Source organism: Embiotoca jacksoni, unplaced genomic scaffold (genome assembly GCF_022577435.1).
Source record: "Embiotoca jacksoni isolate LCO1_2020_lvr unplaced genomic scaffold, fEmbJac1.0.p SCAF_20, whole genome shotgun sequence".
In the NCBI taxonomy this organism is placed as follows: domain Eukaryota; kingdom Metazoa; phylum Chordata; class Actinopteri; family Embiotocidae; genus Embiotoca; species Embiotoca jacksoni.
The window spans coordinates 3664575-3681799 of NW_027185341.1; the positions used below are offsets into that span (position 1 = coordinate 3664575).

The following is a 17225-nucleotide window of genomic DNA, read 5'->3' on the forward strand; positions in this document are numbered from 1 at the left end:
ACTTCGTCGCTACTTATACTCTGACTTCCTTTTTCAAAAGGGGTGGTAAAGGTACCAACGCCTTCAGCTTTGATTAAACGTAAGTATTTGATGCTCTGGGAACGTGGATGGGCTGAATTAGTTCAAGTAGTAGTGTAGTGTAGTGTTGTGTGTGTTTGTCTTTTTGACAACTCAGCTGATGAACTGATTGATAAAATTGATACTAATATGTATATATTCGTTGGAAGATTTTCTTTTCAAATATTCATTCCAGTGTGAAAAATAAAAAATAAAAAACTACTGTTTCAAGCTTTTGTGATTTAATTCTTTGCAACTTAAATATTAAACTAGCTTAATTAAATTGGAGTTCCTCCGTTTAGGTGACATTTTTGAGAATTACACAGATTTGTTTTCTTGCTGTTGTTATGAGGTGGTGTTTACCAGGACCCAAATGCAGGCTCACAGACTTAGGTATCAGATGGACGGGTGACTAACAAATGAACCCACAACCAGAGGAGTGCAGGGGCGGGGTACATATAGTCCGGGGAGGTGATCAGGGAGATGCAGCACACCTGCAGGTGGTGATCAGGGGTGAGTGGCTGCATCTGCTGGGACCGGTGAGGGGCGTGTCCACGGGAGGTGAGAAGAGGAGGACACCGAACAAGTAGACGGGACTGAGGGGACACAGGAGGAGAGGTGATCGGGGGGGACAAAACGGAGGAAAACCGGACTCCTGACAGCTGTGAGTTAGAAGATAATATTAATGTCATGTTTGCTCTTCTGGGAAAATTCACATGTAAATCAAATCGTAAAATGTTAAGACATTTTGTCTTAACACTCAGTGAAGCTCACTAATTAGCACATCTACTGTTAATTATTGTAATATAACTATCATTATAATATGACCATTGCTTAGTGTTTGGTTTGTTAGTATGGCACCTACTACATTCTGCTAGCTGCCAGTGAGATCATGACCCTGAAGGATCTCACTTGAGTTTGAGTGACACTCAGAAGTGTCAGGCCTTAACCAGATGAAGAGAAGCAGTGCTGCCCTGCTGTGTTGAAAACTACAGCATCAGTCATTAGTACTTTCATGGCTGGTTGGTCGGCAGAGACTGCAGAGCAAAGACTTGAGTTTTTTATTTTTTTTATTTATCAGGTCAGAGATACACAACAAGGATGGCAGCAGTTAATCATTTCCTCTCCTCGCTGCTTTGCTTGGCTGTTTGTGGAAATGTGTGTAAGCTCAACTGAACTGAACTAGAACTTTTACAGCCAAATTTATTTCAAAACTTAGCGCAAAAAATAAATGAAAAGCCAAATTCAACAGGACATGTTTTTATACTTATTATTTATACATGTCCATTGGGTTGATTTCAAACCAGGGGAACACTTGTGGGTTAAAGCCAAGGGTCAACCTGATGTTTACACACATTTCCAAGTAGTCACTTATTAACCAGTGGGTAAGCCAAAAATGAATTTTACTGATTCACACTCAAACCCTTAAACTGCACTTGCTTAGCTTGTCATCATTCAGGTTTTCCGAGTGCCGTATGAGGACGGAGGGTGAGGTGTTTTTTTTAATTTAAATTCTCCTTTTACATTTTATACAATTTTATTTGTTTCCGGGTCACGGAGAATATTAGAAGTCTCTTAGGTTCAATGCATCTAATTCAAACTGTATTGAAATTGAATTTATGTAAATCTGTTCTGTAAAATGTCCCCACTTCAATGCAAAGAAATAAGCTATTCAGTAGTGACATTATAATTGATCCTTTTACTTCTTGTGGCGCCACGCAGAAAAGCAGGTGACTGTATGGACACTTGTTTTGCCTCTTCCAACAGATTCTGACATGAGGATCATTCCTCCTTCCTGAGCTGACCAATCCGACTCTGACGCTCCGGATCATTGTGTTTTTATTTGACACAGCGACTTCTGAGCAGACTTCAATATTAAAAAAAAAAAAAGAAGGAAGATTTAGACAAACATTTAAACACCACCAACAAACTGAGTCAGTGCCAAACATCCCGAGATGTTGTGCTCACATTTACTTCCCTCACTCCCTCACCTCCGGTCGTTGAGGCTCCTGGGTAGTGCAGCCTCCAGGACGGTGGCGGTCAAACAGCCTCAAATTCTCCCAGAGACTTTGACCTTTGAGGATCCCAGCGCCTTCAGGGCGAAGAGTGCATGCGAGCTGCTCCGCGCTCTGGGCATCTTCCGTCTCTGCTCCTTTCCAATGCTGATTAACAACTGTGGAAAGGTGAGACTCCACATGTTACTAATGATCTGTATATAAATGTAAATTATGATGAATAACACTGTTGAGTGAGTTGAAAAGAGAGTGATGCTTGGATAAAGATCTTTTCCTTTTTTTTGGTCAGTCTATGTCACATTTCTGTGACTGTGTTGTCTTGGTATGGATGACTGATCATTTCAATAAGCTGCAATGTGGTGTAATTTTGCAGACTGGGCACATCCGTCAAAATATACAAAATAAGACAGGGTTATTGGCAAAAAGTCCAAGTGACAGACTGTTTCTGTGTCACCTAATGAACCTCTGTCCTGCTGTCTTTTCTTCTTCTTCAGCTGATGTCCGTAGCACGCACCCTCCTGGGGAGGAGGGGTTTTTCCTTGCTGCTGAGGCCAACTGTGTATGCTCAGTTTGTGGCTGGAGAGAACGAGAGTGAGATCTCTCATTCCATGGAGAAGATGAGCTGGCTTGGTTTGAGGCCCATGCTTGCCGTACCAATCGAGGAGGACCTCGGAGAGAGCACTGGGTCAGTTTCACAAGTCACGCACAGTTTGCTCAAGCTCTGACCCCGTTGTTAGCAGGTGGATCAGATTCAAGTTCTCTCTGATTGCTCTCCAGAGAGAAAAGATACGACGACAACATGGAGGCCATGTTGGAATGTGTGCGGCTGTCCCACAGCAACGCTTGGAGCAAAGACCCCATGATGCAGCTGAAGATCACAGCCCTGCTCAGCCCGGAGCTGTGTGTAAGGCTCTGTCCTCCACCTCGGAGTCACCAACGATGCCTTTAGGAAACACCAGGCCATTTTCAGTCAAACTTCTACTAACATATTTATTATAAATAAGATGTCATTCTGCAAAAAAATGTCCAAAGACCTCTAAACTTTCAAATGCTTGTTCTTTAAATGTTTCAATACAGGAGAACCCTCCAGTTCACCTTTCAACATTTCAGTTTTTTGGGAAACCAATTTTACCCATTTACCTGGTTTTAAGGACAATTATTTGTGCTATATCCAGGTGTCTGAGTCCGTAGAAGAACCTCATACTGCGAAGTTGAACTGAGGCAGCTCACAGTGCCAGCGCATTAATTTTTAAATATGTGGGAAAAAAAGATAAGAATACACATTTTAGTGTTTTATGTGTTCACAGCTGTTCTAGGTCACCTCCTCACGCCTCTCTTTTCCCCGTGTCTACTCTGTCTTTTGATTCACTCTTGACATCATGTTTTTCCTCTTACTGATGAGAAAACACCATTTGTGTCAAAGGTGAAACTCACAACCCTCCTCGCACAACAACCGCAACCATACAATCTAGATCTCCTTGTCAGAGCAATGGATGGAGAGGTAAGCCCACAATCATCCACAAGATTACTCAATCTGTCACATGTCCTCCTTTGATTTCCATCCTGTATATTTACAATACTGAACAGGGTGCGTCTGATGTTTAAATGACCTTTGCTTGAAACTGCCTTTCAGCCAATCACCTTCCCTGGTTTAGAAGAAAAGGCGGCCAGCCACTTCCTGTGTGGCCTGCAGAGACTCAACAAAATAGCAGAGGTACAGATGCGAAGGATCATGGGAAATCTGTATCGCATGGGAGCACCACTGTAAACACTGAAATATTGGCAGTTTATTTCAATTTTAACCTACAAGACGTTGCTGTGATTCATTCTTATGAAGTAGTGTTAATATGCGCAGTTACAAATTTATAATAAAAGTGTTTTGTTTTTTTTAGGCGAGTGTAAACAAAGTGAGAGTCCTGGTTGATGCAGAGTACACCTACATGAACCCCGCCCTGTCTCTTGTCACCATGGCGATGATGAAGAAATTTAACAAAGATTGCCCCTGGATTTGGAACACGTATCAATGTTACCTAAAGGCAATTATGCAAATGTTTCTCCTTTTCATTTTTTATATTTCTCTTCTGTGCTGCAGTTAACAAGTATTTTCTTGATGAGAGATGTAATCAGATCCTCACTTCTCTGTTTGGGTCTGCCAGGAGTCCAGGTCTCTCCTGCTGGAGGCTCTGCGTCTGTCCAAGAGTGAGGGTTTCTGTCTGGGGGTCAAGCTAGTAAGAGGAGCCTACATGGACAAAGAGAGAAAGTTAGCAGAGAAAGAGGGTCGCGTGGACCCCATCCACCAGTGCTGGGAGGACACCAATGACAGGTAGGTAGGACGCACAACCAGGCAAATGCATCCCAGACAACGACAAAACACATACGGCTGAAACAATGGGTCAAAAATCTGATGGCATTGCGTGGATTTGTTGTGTGATGACATAAAAGCCTTGACATTCTTGAAAGCACACGTCGTCTCTGACAGTGAACTTGACTCCGAACACATTTCATCTCGTTTACTTGTGTTTGTGCAGTTATAACGGCTCCCTGGATGTGATGCTGCAAGTCATTTCCCAGGAACCCGAGCGCTACAGGATCATAGTTGCCACTCACAACGAAGATTCAGTGAGACGAGCCGCCAAATGGTTAGACCCTGTGAAGTGAAAAACACATGTCATTTGGTATCAGTGACACTAGATAACTATCACAGCAGTGTGAAAGAATGCACGCAGCTATAAACAAGTTCAAGTAAGCAACCTTAAACAAGTAAGCAGGAACAACTTGTTTATGGCCAAAGTTTTTCTTTTTTTCTGATGTAAACTACATTGTTTTTCTCCCTGTGGTCTGATCTCACCTGAATATCACTTGATGTGCATGCTTGAGACGCCTCCAGCTGTAAAAACCTGGTAAACACAAGATCAATGGTTTGCAGGCATTTATGAGGTTTATGAGTTTTAATTTAAATGGTGCAATGGTCAACAAAACAGAACGGTAGAGAGAAAAAAAGAAACGGCTCGCATGCAACAGTAGTTCAGTTTGCTCTGTGTAGTCTCAAGTTGCATTGTGGGTAACGTAGTCAACAGGCTGAGAGCAATGTCTGTGGCATCAATTTTGAAGAATCTTTTTCTAAAAACTATAAAAAGTCTTACTTGTCCAAGTGCAGTTTTAAATGTTTCCTGACCCCTCAAGTATATCTTGCAGCCCCTACTGAGGGTCTTGAGCCCCGGGTTGGGTACCATTATCATTCACGAAGCAAATATCGTGTATATGACCTTCAGGATGGAAGAGCTGGGGATAGACAAAGACGGAGGCTCGGTGTGTTTCGGCCAGCTGCTGGGGATGTGTGATCACGTCTCCCTCACGCTCGGTGAGCTGCACAGCTCGATATAACACACGACTGCTGCAGTGACTGAACCTCCGGACAATGAGGACAGAAGCTCTGACCACGCAGTCCCTCACCATTTCAACTGATATGCACAACATACAACGCTCACACTCAAATCCTCCAGAATCATTAGGCAGAGCAGCATAGAAGGAAAGCACTGCATTTTCCTTATTTATCGTCTTAATGTAACTCTAATAAGTGTAAGTATGAGGAAAATAGTGATTACTGAGTAATTAACAGTGAGTGCACGCAGCGCTGCAACTCAAATGTTTGGTGTAATTTTGACTGACTTAAAAACACAAGAGCAAAATTTCTTTAGTGAATTTAACATTTACTTATTTTTGCCTTTGGACTGATTCATATTTCATATACAGTAACTGGGTAAATATAGGTTAGGTTAGTTACTTTATTGTAACTAACCTAACTTACAGTCTTAATGATTGTGTTCACACTTTTTGTCTTTCTGTTCCAGCTAAGGAGGGTTATTCTGTGTACAAGTCAGTGCCGTACGGCTCAGTGGACGACACGCTTCCCTACTTGGTGCGCCGTGCTCAGGAGAATCGCACGGTGTTGCAGGGGATCCGCAAAGAGAGGGACCTTCTGAGGCTGGAGCTCAACCGGAGACTCCAGCTGAGTCTGAGAGGAGGAAGCTAACACGTCACCAGAAACGGAGAGGAAAGACGTGTGTGTGTGTGTGTGAGAATCGGTGTAAACTGCTGCCCAACTGGACACACTCGTATTCACCAATCAGGACGAATAAAGAGGCCACATGAACACTGAAAACAGAAAAATCAAATCCATTTTCAAACTTTTGAGTCTGCAGCACCCAAAAACATTAGGAACTAAAGTAAATGTAAATCAAGCACAAAATTGGGTATGGTTTGATAACGAGTAACAACAATGTGTTTTACTAAGTTTGCTAGACTTGTAATACTGCTGCTGTGCATTAAATGTCAAATATCTTTGTTTTATAGAAATAAGGTTCTTAAGTTCGCAATATTTATTTTCATTTAAATATTGAGCTGTATTTCTGAAACTAAATGGAGGGAGTCAGTGAAAACATTTACCACTGCTATTTTCTGCAGTCAAACTCGGTTTATAATGTAATGACGCTGCAGAAAAGTAGTTTTTAGCAGTGCTGAAGAGATTGTATAGATTGTTATTTTGAATGGACATTCAAGAAACAGCTTGTCAGAAGCAACAAATAATTAGCAAGAAGAAAATGTGTCCGGTTGTGACACATTGAAGGAGTCTGATGTTTGAGGATTAGTGTTTTAAGTCTCACTCATGTCAGGTTGACCTGACACATTTACCTTGTAGTGGTTTGCTGAATACATGCAAACACATCAGTAGATAAGTAAAAGTAAGTTCCTGAAGTTTTTGTCTCCCTAAAGGAATATTACTCTGAATTGATTCTTTATTGTCTTTATATACTATTATATTAAGGTTATGGAACCTATTTGAGGAGGATATCTTTCCGTTTCCTGCATACTGAATCGTGAACGAAATGAATGCTTCTTTTGGTACTTTTCCAGCTCATGAGTTAGCGTCCGCAAACTGCCCAACAACCTCAGAAGTCAATGTTTTCCTTTGGATTGAAACGGCTCTTCTATTTGCACTTCAAATTCATGTCTTCATTAGGTACCCATGGCAGACCATTATTTGGAGATGGCCTGTTTCGTGGCGGTCGTTAAAAAAAATGCAAAATGAGCCTCTTAACACATTTTCCAGAACAAGATTGATAAGCTCTCTGACGGCAGCTGGCCTGTGACACTGATATGGAGTTCAACACCAAGAAGTGGGGTTTAAGTTATCCTTTTAGTTTTTTGTATCATGATTTGTTTTTTGTTGTATTTGCACTGAATTATCATCAAAATAAATCTCCCAAAAATCCAAAACAATCTGTATATTATTGTTTATTTGATAAGTTGGGAGTCAATAATACTTGACATGTCTTTCTCCTGACACATTGCAATGCCTTCATTTTCTGCTAGCAATAATAAAACTCTACATGTTTGTCCAAGAAGTTGGTGGTACTGGGACATGACACCTCGGGGTCAGCTGGAGACAGTTTTGAGAAGGGAGAAGGGGATGCATCTAGGCGCAGACACCCAAGTTGTTGTTGTTGTTGTTATGGAATGAAAACTGAAATCCAGGCGCTCCGAGCTCAGTAGTTGCTTTGGTTTTGATTCCTGTAGCCGCCTCGCTGGTAGCCCCCCTGGTAGCCTCCCTGGTAGCCTCCCTGGTAGCCTCCCTGGTGGCCACCCTGGTAGCCCCCTTGGTGGCCACCCTGGTAGCCCCCTTGGTGGCCACCCTGGTAGCCTCCCTGGTGCCCACCCTGGTAGCCCCCTTGGTGGCCACCCTGGTAGCCTCCCTGGTAGCCACCCTGGTAGCCTCCCTGGTAGCCTCCCTGCTTCTGCTGATAGCCACCTTTCTGATCTCCTGACCGAGCAAAGAGGAAAACATTTAATCACGTCAAAAAGAAAACATTTTTATCTGACCTACTTTAAAGGGTTACACATGGTTTCAAATGCAACTATAAAAAAAAACAAAAAACAGCCCTAGATCGCTAAAACATGACCCGATTCTCATCGTTAATTTAACAAATAATATTGTTTTATTAAACGCACGCAAGCCAAATGAGCAACATAGTTAACAGCAGTGAATAAACAGAAAACAACCTCAGTGTGGCTCAACATACCTCTCTGGTAGGATTGCTTCTGTTGGTAGCCACCTTTCTGATCTGTAAAGCAAACAACAAACAGTTAGCACCGTTTCTAAAAAAAAAAAGAAAGAAAAAAAGAAGCAATATTCAACCAGCCATTATAAGATATGTTCCAGGTATTTTACAAGATACAGTATTCATAGCTGAAGAGAAGTACTCTCATGTGACTTGTGGTGATTCAGAAACAGGTTAAAGCAGTCTGAACTCACCTCTGTTGAAGTAGCCTCCGTAGACGCCCTGTTTGAGGTCGAAGACGCGCTCGTTGTTCTCCACCAAGCTGCCCAGTTTCTCCGCCAGCTGCAGAGCCATGTTCTGCAGGGAGGTGGGCTCCGTGCGGTGCATCACCACCGTCTGTGTGGGCTGGTCAAGTGATGCCTGTTAGGGAGAAGACAGAAAACACAAACATTTGCACAAACGGACACCAACTTTTTATGTAAAGATGCAACAGAGCCCATCTTTTGAATTGTGTTGTGTCCATACGGACTAAAATTCAACACCGAAACTTACCATCAGCTCTTCGTTGATGATCATCTTGCTGATGATGCTGTGAACTGTGGGTATCTCCAACTCGAACATCTCGGACAGCGTCTGCATGCTGGAGCACCGACACAAAAATTGGAACGACTCCAATTCAATTTCTCATCTCAAAGTAAAATCATGGCTCAGCTTTCGTTATTATTTGTGTAGTTTGCATGAACACTGGGCAGCACAGAGGTTTGAGTCATCTCTGGTTTATGTGGAAACAAACTCAAGCTCCAAGTGGAGGCATGCTGGTCTACACCGATGCTTGCGCTGATCTTACTGTTGGATCTTGTGCTTACCTGATGGAGTCGTATACACTGCTGTACGTGAACAGATACGTCCTCAGCGACTCCTCCTGGATCTTCCTATAAAAAGGAAACAATCAGGACTGTTTTAATTCCTCAAAATATTAAGACATAACTTGTCACTCCACTTAAAACACAACAGCTATAATAAGTAACTGAACATAAACATTTGGAAATAAATAAAGTGATGTACGATAATAATAATAATAATAATAATAATGTGTTTGCTAACCTGACAAGCATCTCGCGTACTCTCTGCGTCTCAGGAAACAGGTCCCACACTTTACTGTTCATCTTCTCATTGATGATGAAGGAGTGGCAGGTACGCCAGTCTCCCATCTTCATGGCCTTGCTGGCTGCCACCACGTGCTCCCTCATGCTCTCGGGGGGTCCTGGAGGACAAACAAGAGCGCTGCAGTTACCCTCTCTGGGTTCTCTCCGAAATCAAACATCCGGGTGGGAAGAAGCTGCTGGGTGACATTTTCCGTACCCAGCAGCGGTTGTCTCTCTCCCACTCTGAGCTGGTGGTGGAACTGCTTGCTGATCATCCTGCGGCGGGCGTCAAACTCATGGGCGGCCATGTAGGGGATCTCCAACAGCATGGCTGACACCAGGTACACACACTCCAGCAGCTCCAGGTTGATGTGCATGTGGAATGGCACCTGTTGGGGAGGGACACATGTTATGATCACGCTATCAGCTGCCGAACAACCTGACAGCAAGTCTGTTGTTGAAATCCTCCTGGTGTTTGGAAGGTGGTACTTAACACAACAGGCCGCAACAGGCGGCACCGACGCCGCGTCACAATTACTTCAGTCGCATGATCGCAATTATTCTGCATAATCATTGATTTCATTTTGATTGACTGCTGGATAAAACTAATAGAAATGATCTATTTTCCACCACAATGTCTATGTCTATTTTCTTTCTTCACTTTTTCAGGTTTGAGTGCCACTCAATGATTCCATATTGTTGCCCCCTTCTTCTTCTGCTCTGGTTTAATGACACGAGTGGGGAATTAGCGCCACCAACTGTGTATCTCCAGGCTTTCCACATCTAATATTCAACTGACCGCGTTTTTAATGAGCATCTACTGATATTACCGTCATGAATTTGGAAATCCATCCTGTTGCTGTTGAGATATTCATGTGTTGCCTAACTGCTGAACCAACTGGTCAAAATGTCCCTCATCCTCCTGCTTGTCCTGTTAGAGGAGCCCGACCAAGACCACCAAGCTCCTCATTGATTTAGCAAAGCCAGGTTACACTAAGCAGGTCATCAGCAAGAGAAAATAACTCGATCCTGGACCGTAGTTTACTGATCACGCAGGTCTTACTTGTCTTCTCTTTTCAATCTTCTCCTGCTCTGCATTCCTCTCCTGCATGTTCCTCATGAGCAACCCTTGACCCAGGAGCTCCTTGGCGCGGCCCGACGACTGGATGTCCAGCAGTGCATTGTGGGCGTCTTTAATCATGCCCTGCCTAAAAGCGCAAATGCCGAGCTGGACCATGGTTCTGTTGTACAGGATCTAGATTTAAAAAAAAAAAAAAAAAGAAGAAAAAGAGACATGTGGTCCGTATTGTAATTAAAGGTATTATTATTACTGCGCGTTGTGCTCCGTGTCCGTCTGCCTACCTGCACAGGCGGGTCAGCGTGCTGGATGTTGTCCTGCAGGTGGCTCATGAGCATCAGGTCGCGTGCCTGGTACCAGCGCGAGTGCAGAGCATGATGGTAGATGTGGCAGAGGATGGCGCATGTGCGGATACGGTCGGTGCGATCTTTGGAGTAGATGTACTTGCAGAGGCGGTCCATGATCACAGCGCTGTCCTCCCCCTCGCTCTCCTCCTGGTCCTGCTCGGACTAAACGGCAGACAGACACAACTTAGCCCATCCCACTTATTAATAAACTCGTAGAGTCAACAGCCAACTCCTGACAAGACACTGTAGACTCATGAAGTTGCACACAGATACATGCTATACCCTCCATACCCTCTTTTCCTTTATTTTGATTTGTATAACTCCCTCACTTTAAGAATATTAAGTTTAACCCGCTGCAGATGTGTTTGTCCAGAAAAGAAGTTTCTCTTTCTTACTACTTGAATAGTCTCAACCTGGCTACACCACCCCTTTGCTTTTCTCACCTTGGACTCTCCCTGGAGGCCCAGGCTGCGCCGGTGAGCTTTGTAGTCAAACTTGTAGTAGGTGTGCATGATTCTGCGCAGGTAGATGCGGCAGATCTCTTCTGTGCTGCCTTTGGTCTCCATGTAGGAGAGCAGCCGGTCGACGATACCACAAACTCGTCCCTCGTCTTTGAGATTGTCGACATATTCTGAAGGGAGAGCGGAGAAGGAAAAACAGTGAGCAAGTTGGAATACAGAGATCTACGGCAGCGTGAGCAGCACGACACGGCAACACAATTCTGGGCTTTACACCAACATTTACATTTTTAAACTTGTAATTTAGCAAAACAAGGGTAAACCTTACTGAAACGGAAACAGCATGAATCATTTTTTTTTTTACAACAGTTAACAATTACAAGTCACAGCACACCTTGTGAGTGGGGATCAGTGTTCTGCATGATCTTGGTAAACTCTTCATCCATCCTCTCTATCAGAGTTAAGACACATCCACGCACCCTGAAAGGCTGTCAAAACAAAATGAAATAGCAATCAATACAACCCCACGAGATACAGCACAGATGACACGGTGACAAAGACACAGTTGCAGGGAGTTTCTTCAATAACCCGCTTCAGCCGACTGGTTTAACAAAACTAAACTCTGACTTAACTAACGCTGATGTGGGAGTTTAGCTCATGATGAACGAAAGAAAAGGAAAGATGGAGCTCTGACTTAACAATCGATCGTGGCAACACAATAATACACGGCGATAATCTGTACACGCACACAGTCTGAGCTGGTGTGGAAAACGGCGTAGATAAGCGCAGTGTTTCCCACACGTAGACTCCGCCCTTTGTGAAACACAGATATCAGAGGGCAGAAACTAGAAACTAGCGTGACTGTCAATGCCGGCGAAACGCAGCTGAGACTCTCACACTGAGCTGAAAAGATACGGGTGCTCATTAATTCGGTAAATAAGAATACACTATTTTTGTTTTGGCTGGAACGCAGTATAAAGTGAACGTCTATCAATAAGTGTGTGAAGGATAAAAGTTACACCATTGGTTGGCTGAATGCTGCCACTTCAATTTCAAATGAAAGGCCCTGTAGTTTCTTTCTGGAATTCAAGCTGCCACCCAAAAACACCAGACATGTAAAAGAAAAAACAGGAAACCAAGATGCATTACCTGATCGGTGACTGTCAGACATTCACTGTCTTCTGCGATGTTCTCCCCGATGAAGATGCTGTTGTGCTCAAAGAGGATGTCCAGCAGCTCATCTATACAATCCAGGCACTTCTTCCACATGTCAGGCTAAATCCAAGTCAGAAACAACAGATTTGTAGTCCTGGCTCTTCAATCCAAAACGTTTAACACTTACACATAATTTGTTGCATTGAAAGCATATACAAAATCTGGTCAGAAATTGTGAAAAATGCCAATGGATCTATTATATCAAAGCATAAATAAACATTTATCCCAATTTTCTTTGGTAAAAAAAATCTTTTAGCGTTGGTTAATAAACGTAGTCCTGGTACAAGCCCTGAATTGAACAAACGCAGTAACATTAAAAACAGCGACTCTCACCTTCATGAAAGCTGCCAAGTTGGGGTTGTAGTCGTACAGGGAGGCGATGATGTTGAACTTGATCTTGACCAGGACCCCTTGGCCCAAGTTGTTCTCAGCAGCGATGATTGCCAGAGCGTGGAGCAGTTCGATCTGTGCGGCCCTGCGAGTGGGAGAAAAGAAACAAAGGAAGGAGTGGAGATGAGAGACTGTGGCACAAATATAAAAGACAACAATGACTGTATCTTTGGATGTTGCGTACAATACAGGACGTGTGTGTTATTGACTCACAGTGATCAGTTATGCTTTGTAAGAACGAACACATTGTGCAGTCGCATTTTCAGTTCGTCTGAGCTTTCGTGAAAGATGCAGTGTTACCTGTCTGTGCCCTTTTTGCCTCTTGCTTGCAGGATCTCATTCAGCTTCTTTACCACCACCGGTACGTTGATCTCTGTGCCTTTAGCAAACATCTTGGGCTTCTCCTGATTAATCAAAAGCGCCACAAACAATGTAAATAAACTGAAATGGATGATATGCATCGTGTGGATGTTTCCGTCGAGGCAAATGGTTCTTTACAAGCTTCTTGTATTTTTTTTTAATAACATCCCACACAAAAAAACGTTACTCTTTACTTCAATTGAACGTATTTGCCCCCGGACAAAAAAAAAAAAAAAAAAGAGCTAAAAGCTAAGCTAGCTTTGAGGTTGTTTCTGCATCATAATGGCATTAAATCTAAAAAGAAGCTGTTTATCACCATCTCTTCTTTACCTTGACCAGAGGGACGCCTCCCTTCACCTTCTCCCAGCCTCCCTCAACCTCTTCCCCTCCTTCCTCCTCGCCCTCCTCCTCCAGTCGCTCTTTCTTTTTGAGCTTCTTCTTCTTTCCAAGCTTCTTTTCGCTGGACTTCTCAGACTCCTGCGTCCTGAGGACAGAAACCAGCGCGGGAAGTTATTACTTGAATTTCTTTGACTTAATAACTGCTGGGGCTGCAACTGACCAAAAACAAAGAGAGACTCACTTTTTGAGGAAGACGACGGCCAGTGAAGCGTTCCTTCCTTCCCCGTCATCTGAACTCTCACTGCCACTGTCAACAGTGTCCGAGCCCCAGTCTTCATCATCATCATCATCATCACTAGAAGAGGACTCATCCTGTCACAGGGAGAAAATGCCGGCACATTATCCCTTTCAGCGCGAGTACAAGTATTGGGTTTTTTTCCACCAGGTTTCTTATCCTGCACTCTGTTCTACATCTTATATGGCATGTCGGTCTCTTACCCCAGATCCTTTGGCAGATTTGAGGAACTTGCTGGCATCTGGAACAGCCTCAGGCTTTTTCTTTAGGAAGGCCTTGGCTCCCTCTTCACCTTCTCCATCGCTTTCAGAAGACGAACCTTGTGCAACAAAAATCACAACTAATTTTTATAGGTCTGTTAAGCTTTTATAGAAACATGTCTAAACAACTGTCTTACCAGAATCCCCTGGCTCTTTCTCATCCTCTTCATCTGCAGACTCTTGTGGGTTCTAAAAAGAAGATGCTTTTGTTTTTCCAAGTCTGCTCTCTTGCATAAATTCTTTATACACTTCCCAGGTTGCACACAAGAAAGCTGCACAGTGCAGCCACAGTCCGATCTGTTAAACACTGAATAGCTATACTGGCACCGGGATAATGCAGCTTTTACAAACCACACAGATTCATGTTATACATTTGAACCCGCCCCTCACTTAAGAAGATAATATCCCTTAAACAGAAAGTTTCCATTATGTCCTGAAGCACAGGACCACTGTAAGAAAGTTTCCTAATTTACCTCCTTGTATGCTGCTATTTCTGTTTCGTAATCCCTGTTGTACTTGCGGATCTTCTGACGCAGTGTACTGAGGGCCTTTGCGTTGTTTTTGTTCATCTTCTTCTTGCCCTCTTTGTCCTCCCAAAGCTGTAAAGAACATAATGTTGATTATTTGCGTCAAGAAAAGCAAAACGCATTCAGAGTATCCTGAGCCAATCCAAAAGATTGGTTCCGGTGCCGATCAAGCCATTTTTAAAGTTATCCTCATTCATATTTTAAGACACTACAAATTATATCCAGACGGGAAAAGGCCTGAAAAGCAAGCAGCTAAAACAGAAGTAAAAAGATTTGTTGCCATCAATGGAATTATGATATAACTAATATTTTAGTTTATAATTTGTAAAAAAAAAAAAAAAAAAACTCAAGAAACAGATGCAGGCCTTTTTTTCTGAATGCATAACAGACCATTTCAAGCATACATATTAGATTGATTTTAATAATATTAATGAACTTTAAGTGTGCATTGAAGCTGTATTATTTAGGGAAAGGTATCGGATCAGGACTCTGAATCGTCAGCCACTAATTATATCAAAGGACTCAGATTAAGGGCAAGTAACTTGACTAGGACGTCCCTAGACATCATGTTGTTAAATTTGGAAGTTACATTTTAACGCAGGGCTACTGACCTGGTTCAGATAGTCCTCCAAATCGGCCAGAAGACGAATGTAGAAAGAGGGAACACCCTCTTTGTCCACAATATTCTTGCTTTTGAGGAAGGCTCGACATAACTGCTCGAACTCTTCCAGACATTTCGCCATGTCGCGAATCTTCATAGCATTGCGGATAGTCTTTATCAGGTTGGTCAACTCCTCAAACCTAAAATTTAAGAATGAACACATTTAAATCAAAAACTGACAATACGTACAGTTTGCATGGTGTTGATAAGAAACCGCACCAACCTTTTGTCTTTGGCACTGCGCACCACCCTTTTAGTATCCTCCTCATCATCACTAAGAAGCAACGACCTGTGAAAACAACATGGAAGTGTAAGACAACTACAAAAAGAGAAATTTGAGTCCTGATGATTTTGAGATTTATTGTAAATTGCACTGACTGCTTGAAAGTTGTCCCGGGTGCTTTTGGAGTGATCTCATCGGCAGATGAGGACTCCTCTGACTCGCTGTCAGACCCGGTGGCAAAGAAACGAGACATTGTTGCAGGAAACAGTCAATCTGTAAGGACAACATTGCATGTGAGAAATAGAATTTAAGAGATTAAATAAAAATAAAATAAAAAATAAGCCACATCTAATCCAACTTGTTCGACATTTCTACTGGAATGTGAAAATCCGATGTTTAAAGGAGCAATTTTACTTCCTACAAAACCCAAACTGTGCCTGTCATGTACTGCAACACATTCAGGTCACAGAGGTAATGACCGACTACTTATCTTAAAACTAATCATCCTTTAACAAAAAAAAAAACATGCTTTCCTCTGTGACCTAAATGTACGCCAGTAAACAACTTCCTATTATTATTATTATTCAAACGCAATTTTCTAAAAGCTGAATGAAGTCCTTATGCTCATGAACACATAACTACTGTATATACTGTGCATTTTTATATTTATTTATTTTTTTTTTTTTTTACTGTTGTTTTATTGCTTTCCTGTACCTATAATGCTGCTGTAGCGAAAAAAAAAAAAACAACCCCCCCAAAAAACACGCTGTATTTGCAGCTAAACGCTTCATATAATATATTTTTGACAAAATCCAGTGATATAAATAGACGCTGTCGTCTATCAGCTGCCAAACTAACGCTGACTTCCACTGGAGAAGAACTAACGTGGTGCGGGGTTCGTTGCTAAGCTAATGCTAACACCGGGCCTCACCGCATTTGTAGCCGCTTAAAACACGTCGCTAAACCCGAAATAATCCCACGCAGTTGCGCCATTTACTGAACCAGACTCACTTATGTCCTTGTGTAAATGATCCGGCGCTTTGTCTGTCTGCTTCGATGTGTTATAAAATCCAGTTTTGCTGTAGGGCGACCACAGATAAAGCGCGAGGCAGCCTCGCCGGGTAATTGCGTCAGGAAAGGAAGTGCGCTGCGGATCTGCACACAGCGAGGCCGCCCGGTTATACTGCCACCTAGCGGGCTGAAAAGAAAGTACATCAGCCGTGTCACGAGAGGTAGGTCGGTAGTTACTTTATTAATCCCCAAGGGGACATTTTTTTTTCGCTACAGCAGCATACAGGAAGCAATAAGATAATAATAGAATAATAAAAAGCAATAAAATAGCAGTAAAGAAATATTAAATATAAAATGCACAGTATATACAGTACAGTATATATATGTCACAAGGACAGATACAGGAGATCATTCCTGCCGACCGCAATAAGACTGTACAATAACTCACCTCTGGCAAAATAATACTGTTGACTGTGTTTTTTGGTTGTTTGTATATAATATATATAGATATATACTGTACTGTATACACTGTATATACTGTGCATTTTATATTTTATAATTTTACTGCTATTTTATTGCTTTTCTATTGTTCTATTATTATCTTGTTGCTTCTGTATGCTGCTGTAGCGAAAAAATTTCCCCTCGGGGATTAATAAAGTAACTACCTAACCTAACCTAACCTATATATATTATATACAAACAACCAAGAAACACAGACAACAGTGTTATTGTTGTGATGGATTTTGCCAGAGGTGAGTTATTGTAATCTTATTGCAGTCAGTAGG

At 42.4% G+C, this 17225-nt stretch overlaps 2 protein-coding genes across 3 annotated transcripts; one reads left to right on the forward strand and one right to left on the reverse strand.

Annotated features, from left to right (window-relative positions):
• The first annotated feature begins 674 nt into the window (after nt 1-674).
• Nucleotides 675-7346, forward strand: prodh2 (proline dehydrogenase 2). Of its 2 annotated transcripts, none has more exons than XM_069155661.1 (11): nt 675-721; nt 1825-2240; nt 2567-2757; nt 2850-2976; nt 3496-3573; nt 3706-3786; nt 3965-4108; nt 4229-4395; nt 4601-4711; nt 5345-5433; nt 5924-7346. In XM_069155661.1, the coding sequence occupies exons 2-11, from the start codon at nt 2013-2015 to the stop codon at nt 6103-6105; spliced, it is 1398 nt and encodes a 465-aa protein (XP_069011762.1). In that variant the 5' UTR covers nt 675-721; nt 1825-2012; the 3' UTR covers nt 6106-7346. The 2 variants fall into 2 exon arrangements, with proteins under 2 accessions (XP_069011762.1, XP_069011761.1); XM_069155660.1 differs by lacking the exon at nt 675-721 and adding an exon at nt 1474-1545.
• Nucleotides 7347-7351: 5 nt separating this feature from the next.
• Nucleotides 7352-16577, reverse strand: eif3c (eukaryotic translation initiation factor 3, subunit C). The gene is made up of 23 exons (XM_069155656.1): nt 16441-16577; nt 15585-15702; nt 15430-15495; nt 15157-15346; nt 14492-14617; nt 14156-14207; nt 13962-14077; nt 13705-13835; nt 13455-13608; nt 13065-13168; nt 12708-12849; nt 12309-12434; nt 11554-11647; nt 11145-11332; nt 10639-10863; nt 10340-10531; nt 9494-9665; nt 9236-9395; nt 8998-9063; nt 8684-8771; nt 8386-8551; nt 8153-8194; nt 7352-7893 (listed from the first exon to the last, which is right to left on the reverse strand). The coding sequence occupies exons 2-23, from the start codon at nt 15680-15682 to the stop codon at nt 7619-7621; spliced, it is 2973 nt and encodes a 990-aa protein (XP_069011757.1). The 5' UTR covers nt 15683-15702; nt 16441-16577; the 3' UTR covers nt 7352-7618.
• Nucleotides 16578-17225: the final 648 nt, after the last annotated feature.

Bases quoted from the DNA above. Each gene is read 5' to 3' on its own strand.
- prodh2 (XM_069155661.1), top strand. From the start codon at position 2,013: ATGTTGTGCTCACATTTACTTCCCTCACTCCCTCACCTCCGGTCGTTG. The intron at 2,758-2,849 runs GTCAGTTTCACA...ATTGCTCTCCAG, and splicing joins GACCTCGGAGAGAGCACTGG to AGAGAAAAGATACGACGACA. The intron at 3,787-3,964 runs GTACAGATGCGA...TGTTTTTTTTAG, and splicing joins GACTCAACAAAATAGCAGAG to GCGAGTGTAAACAAAGTGAG.
- eif3c (XM_069155656.1), bottom strand. From the start codon at position 15,682: ATGTCTCGTTTCTTTGCCACCGGGTCTGACAGCGAGTCAGAGGAGTCC. The intron at 15,347-15,429 runs GTTGGTGCGGTT...CTTAAATTTTAG, and splicing joins CGCAGTGCCAAAGACAAAAG to GTTTGAGGAGTTGACCAACC. The intron at 7,894-8,152 runs GTATGTTGAGCC...TTGCTCGGTCAG, and splicing joins GAAGCAATCCTACCAGAGAG to GAGATCAGAAAGGTGGCTAT.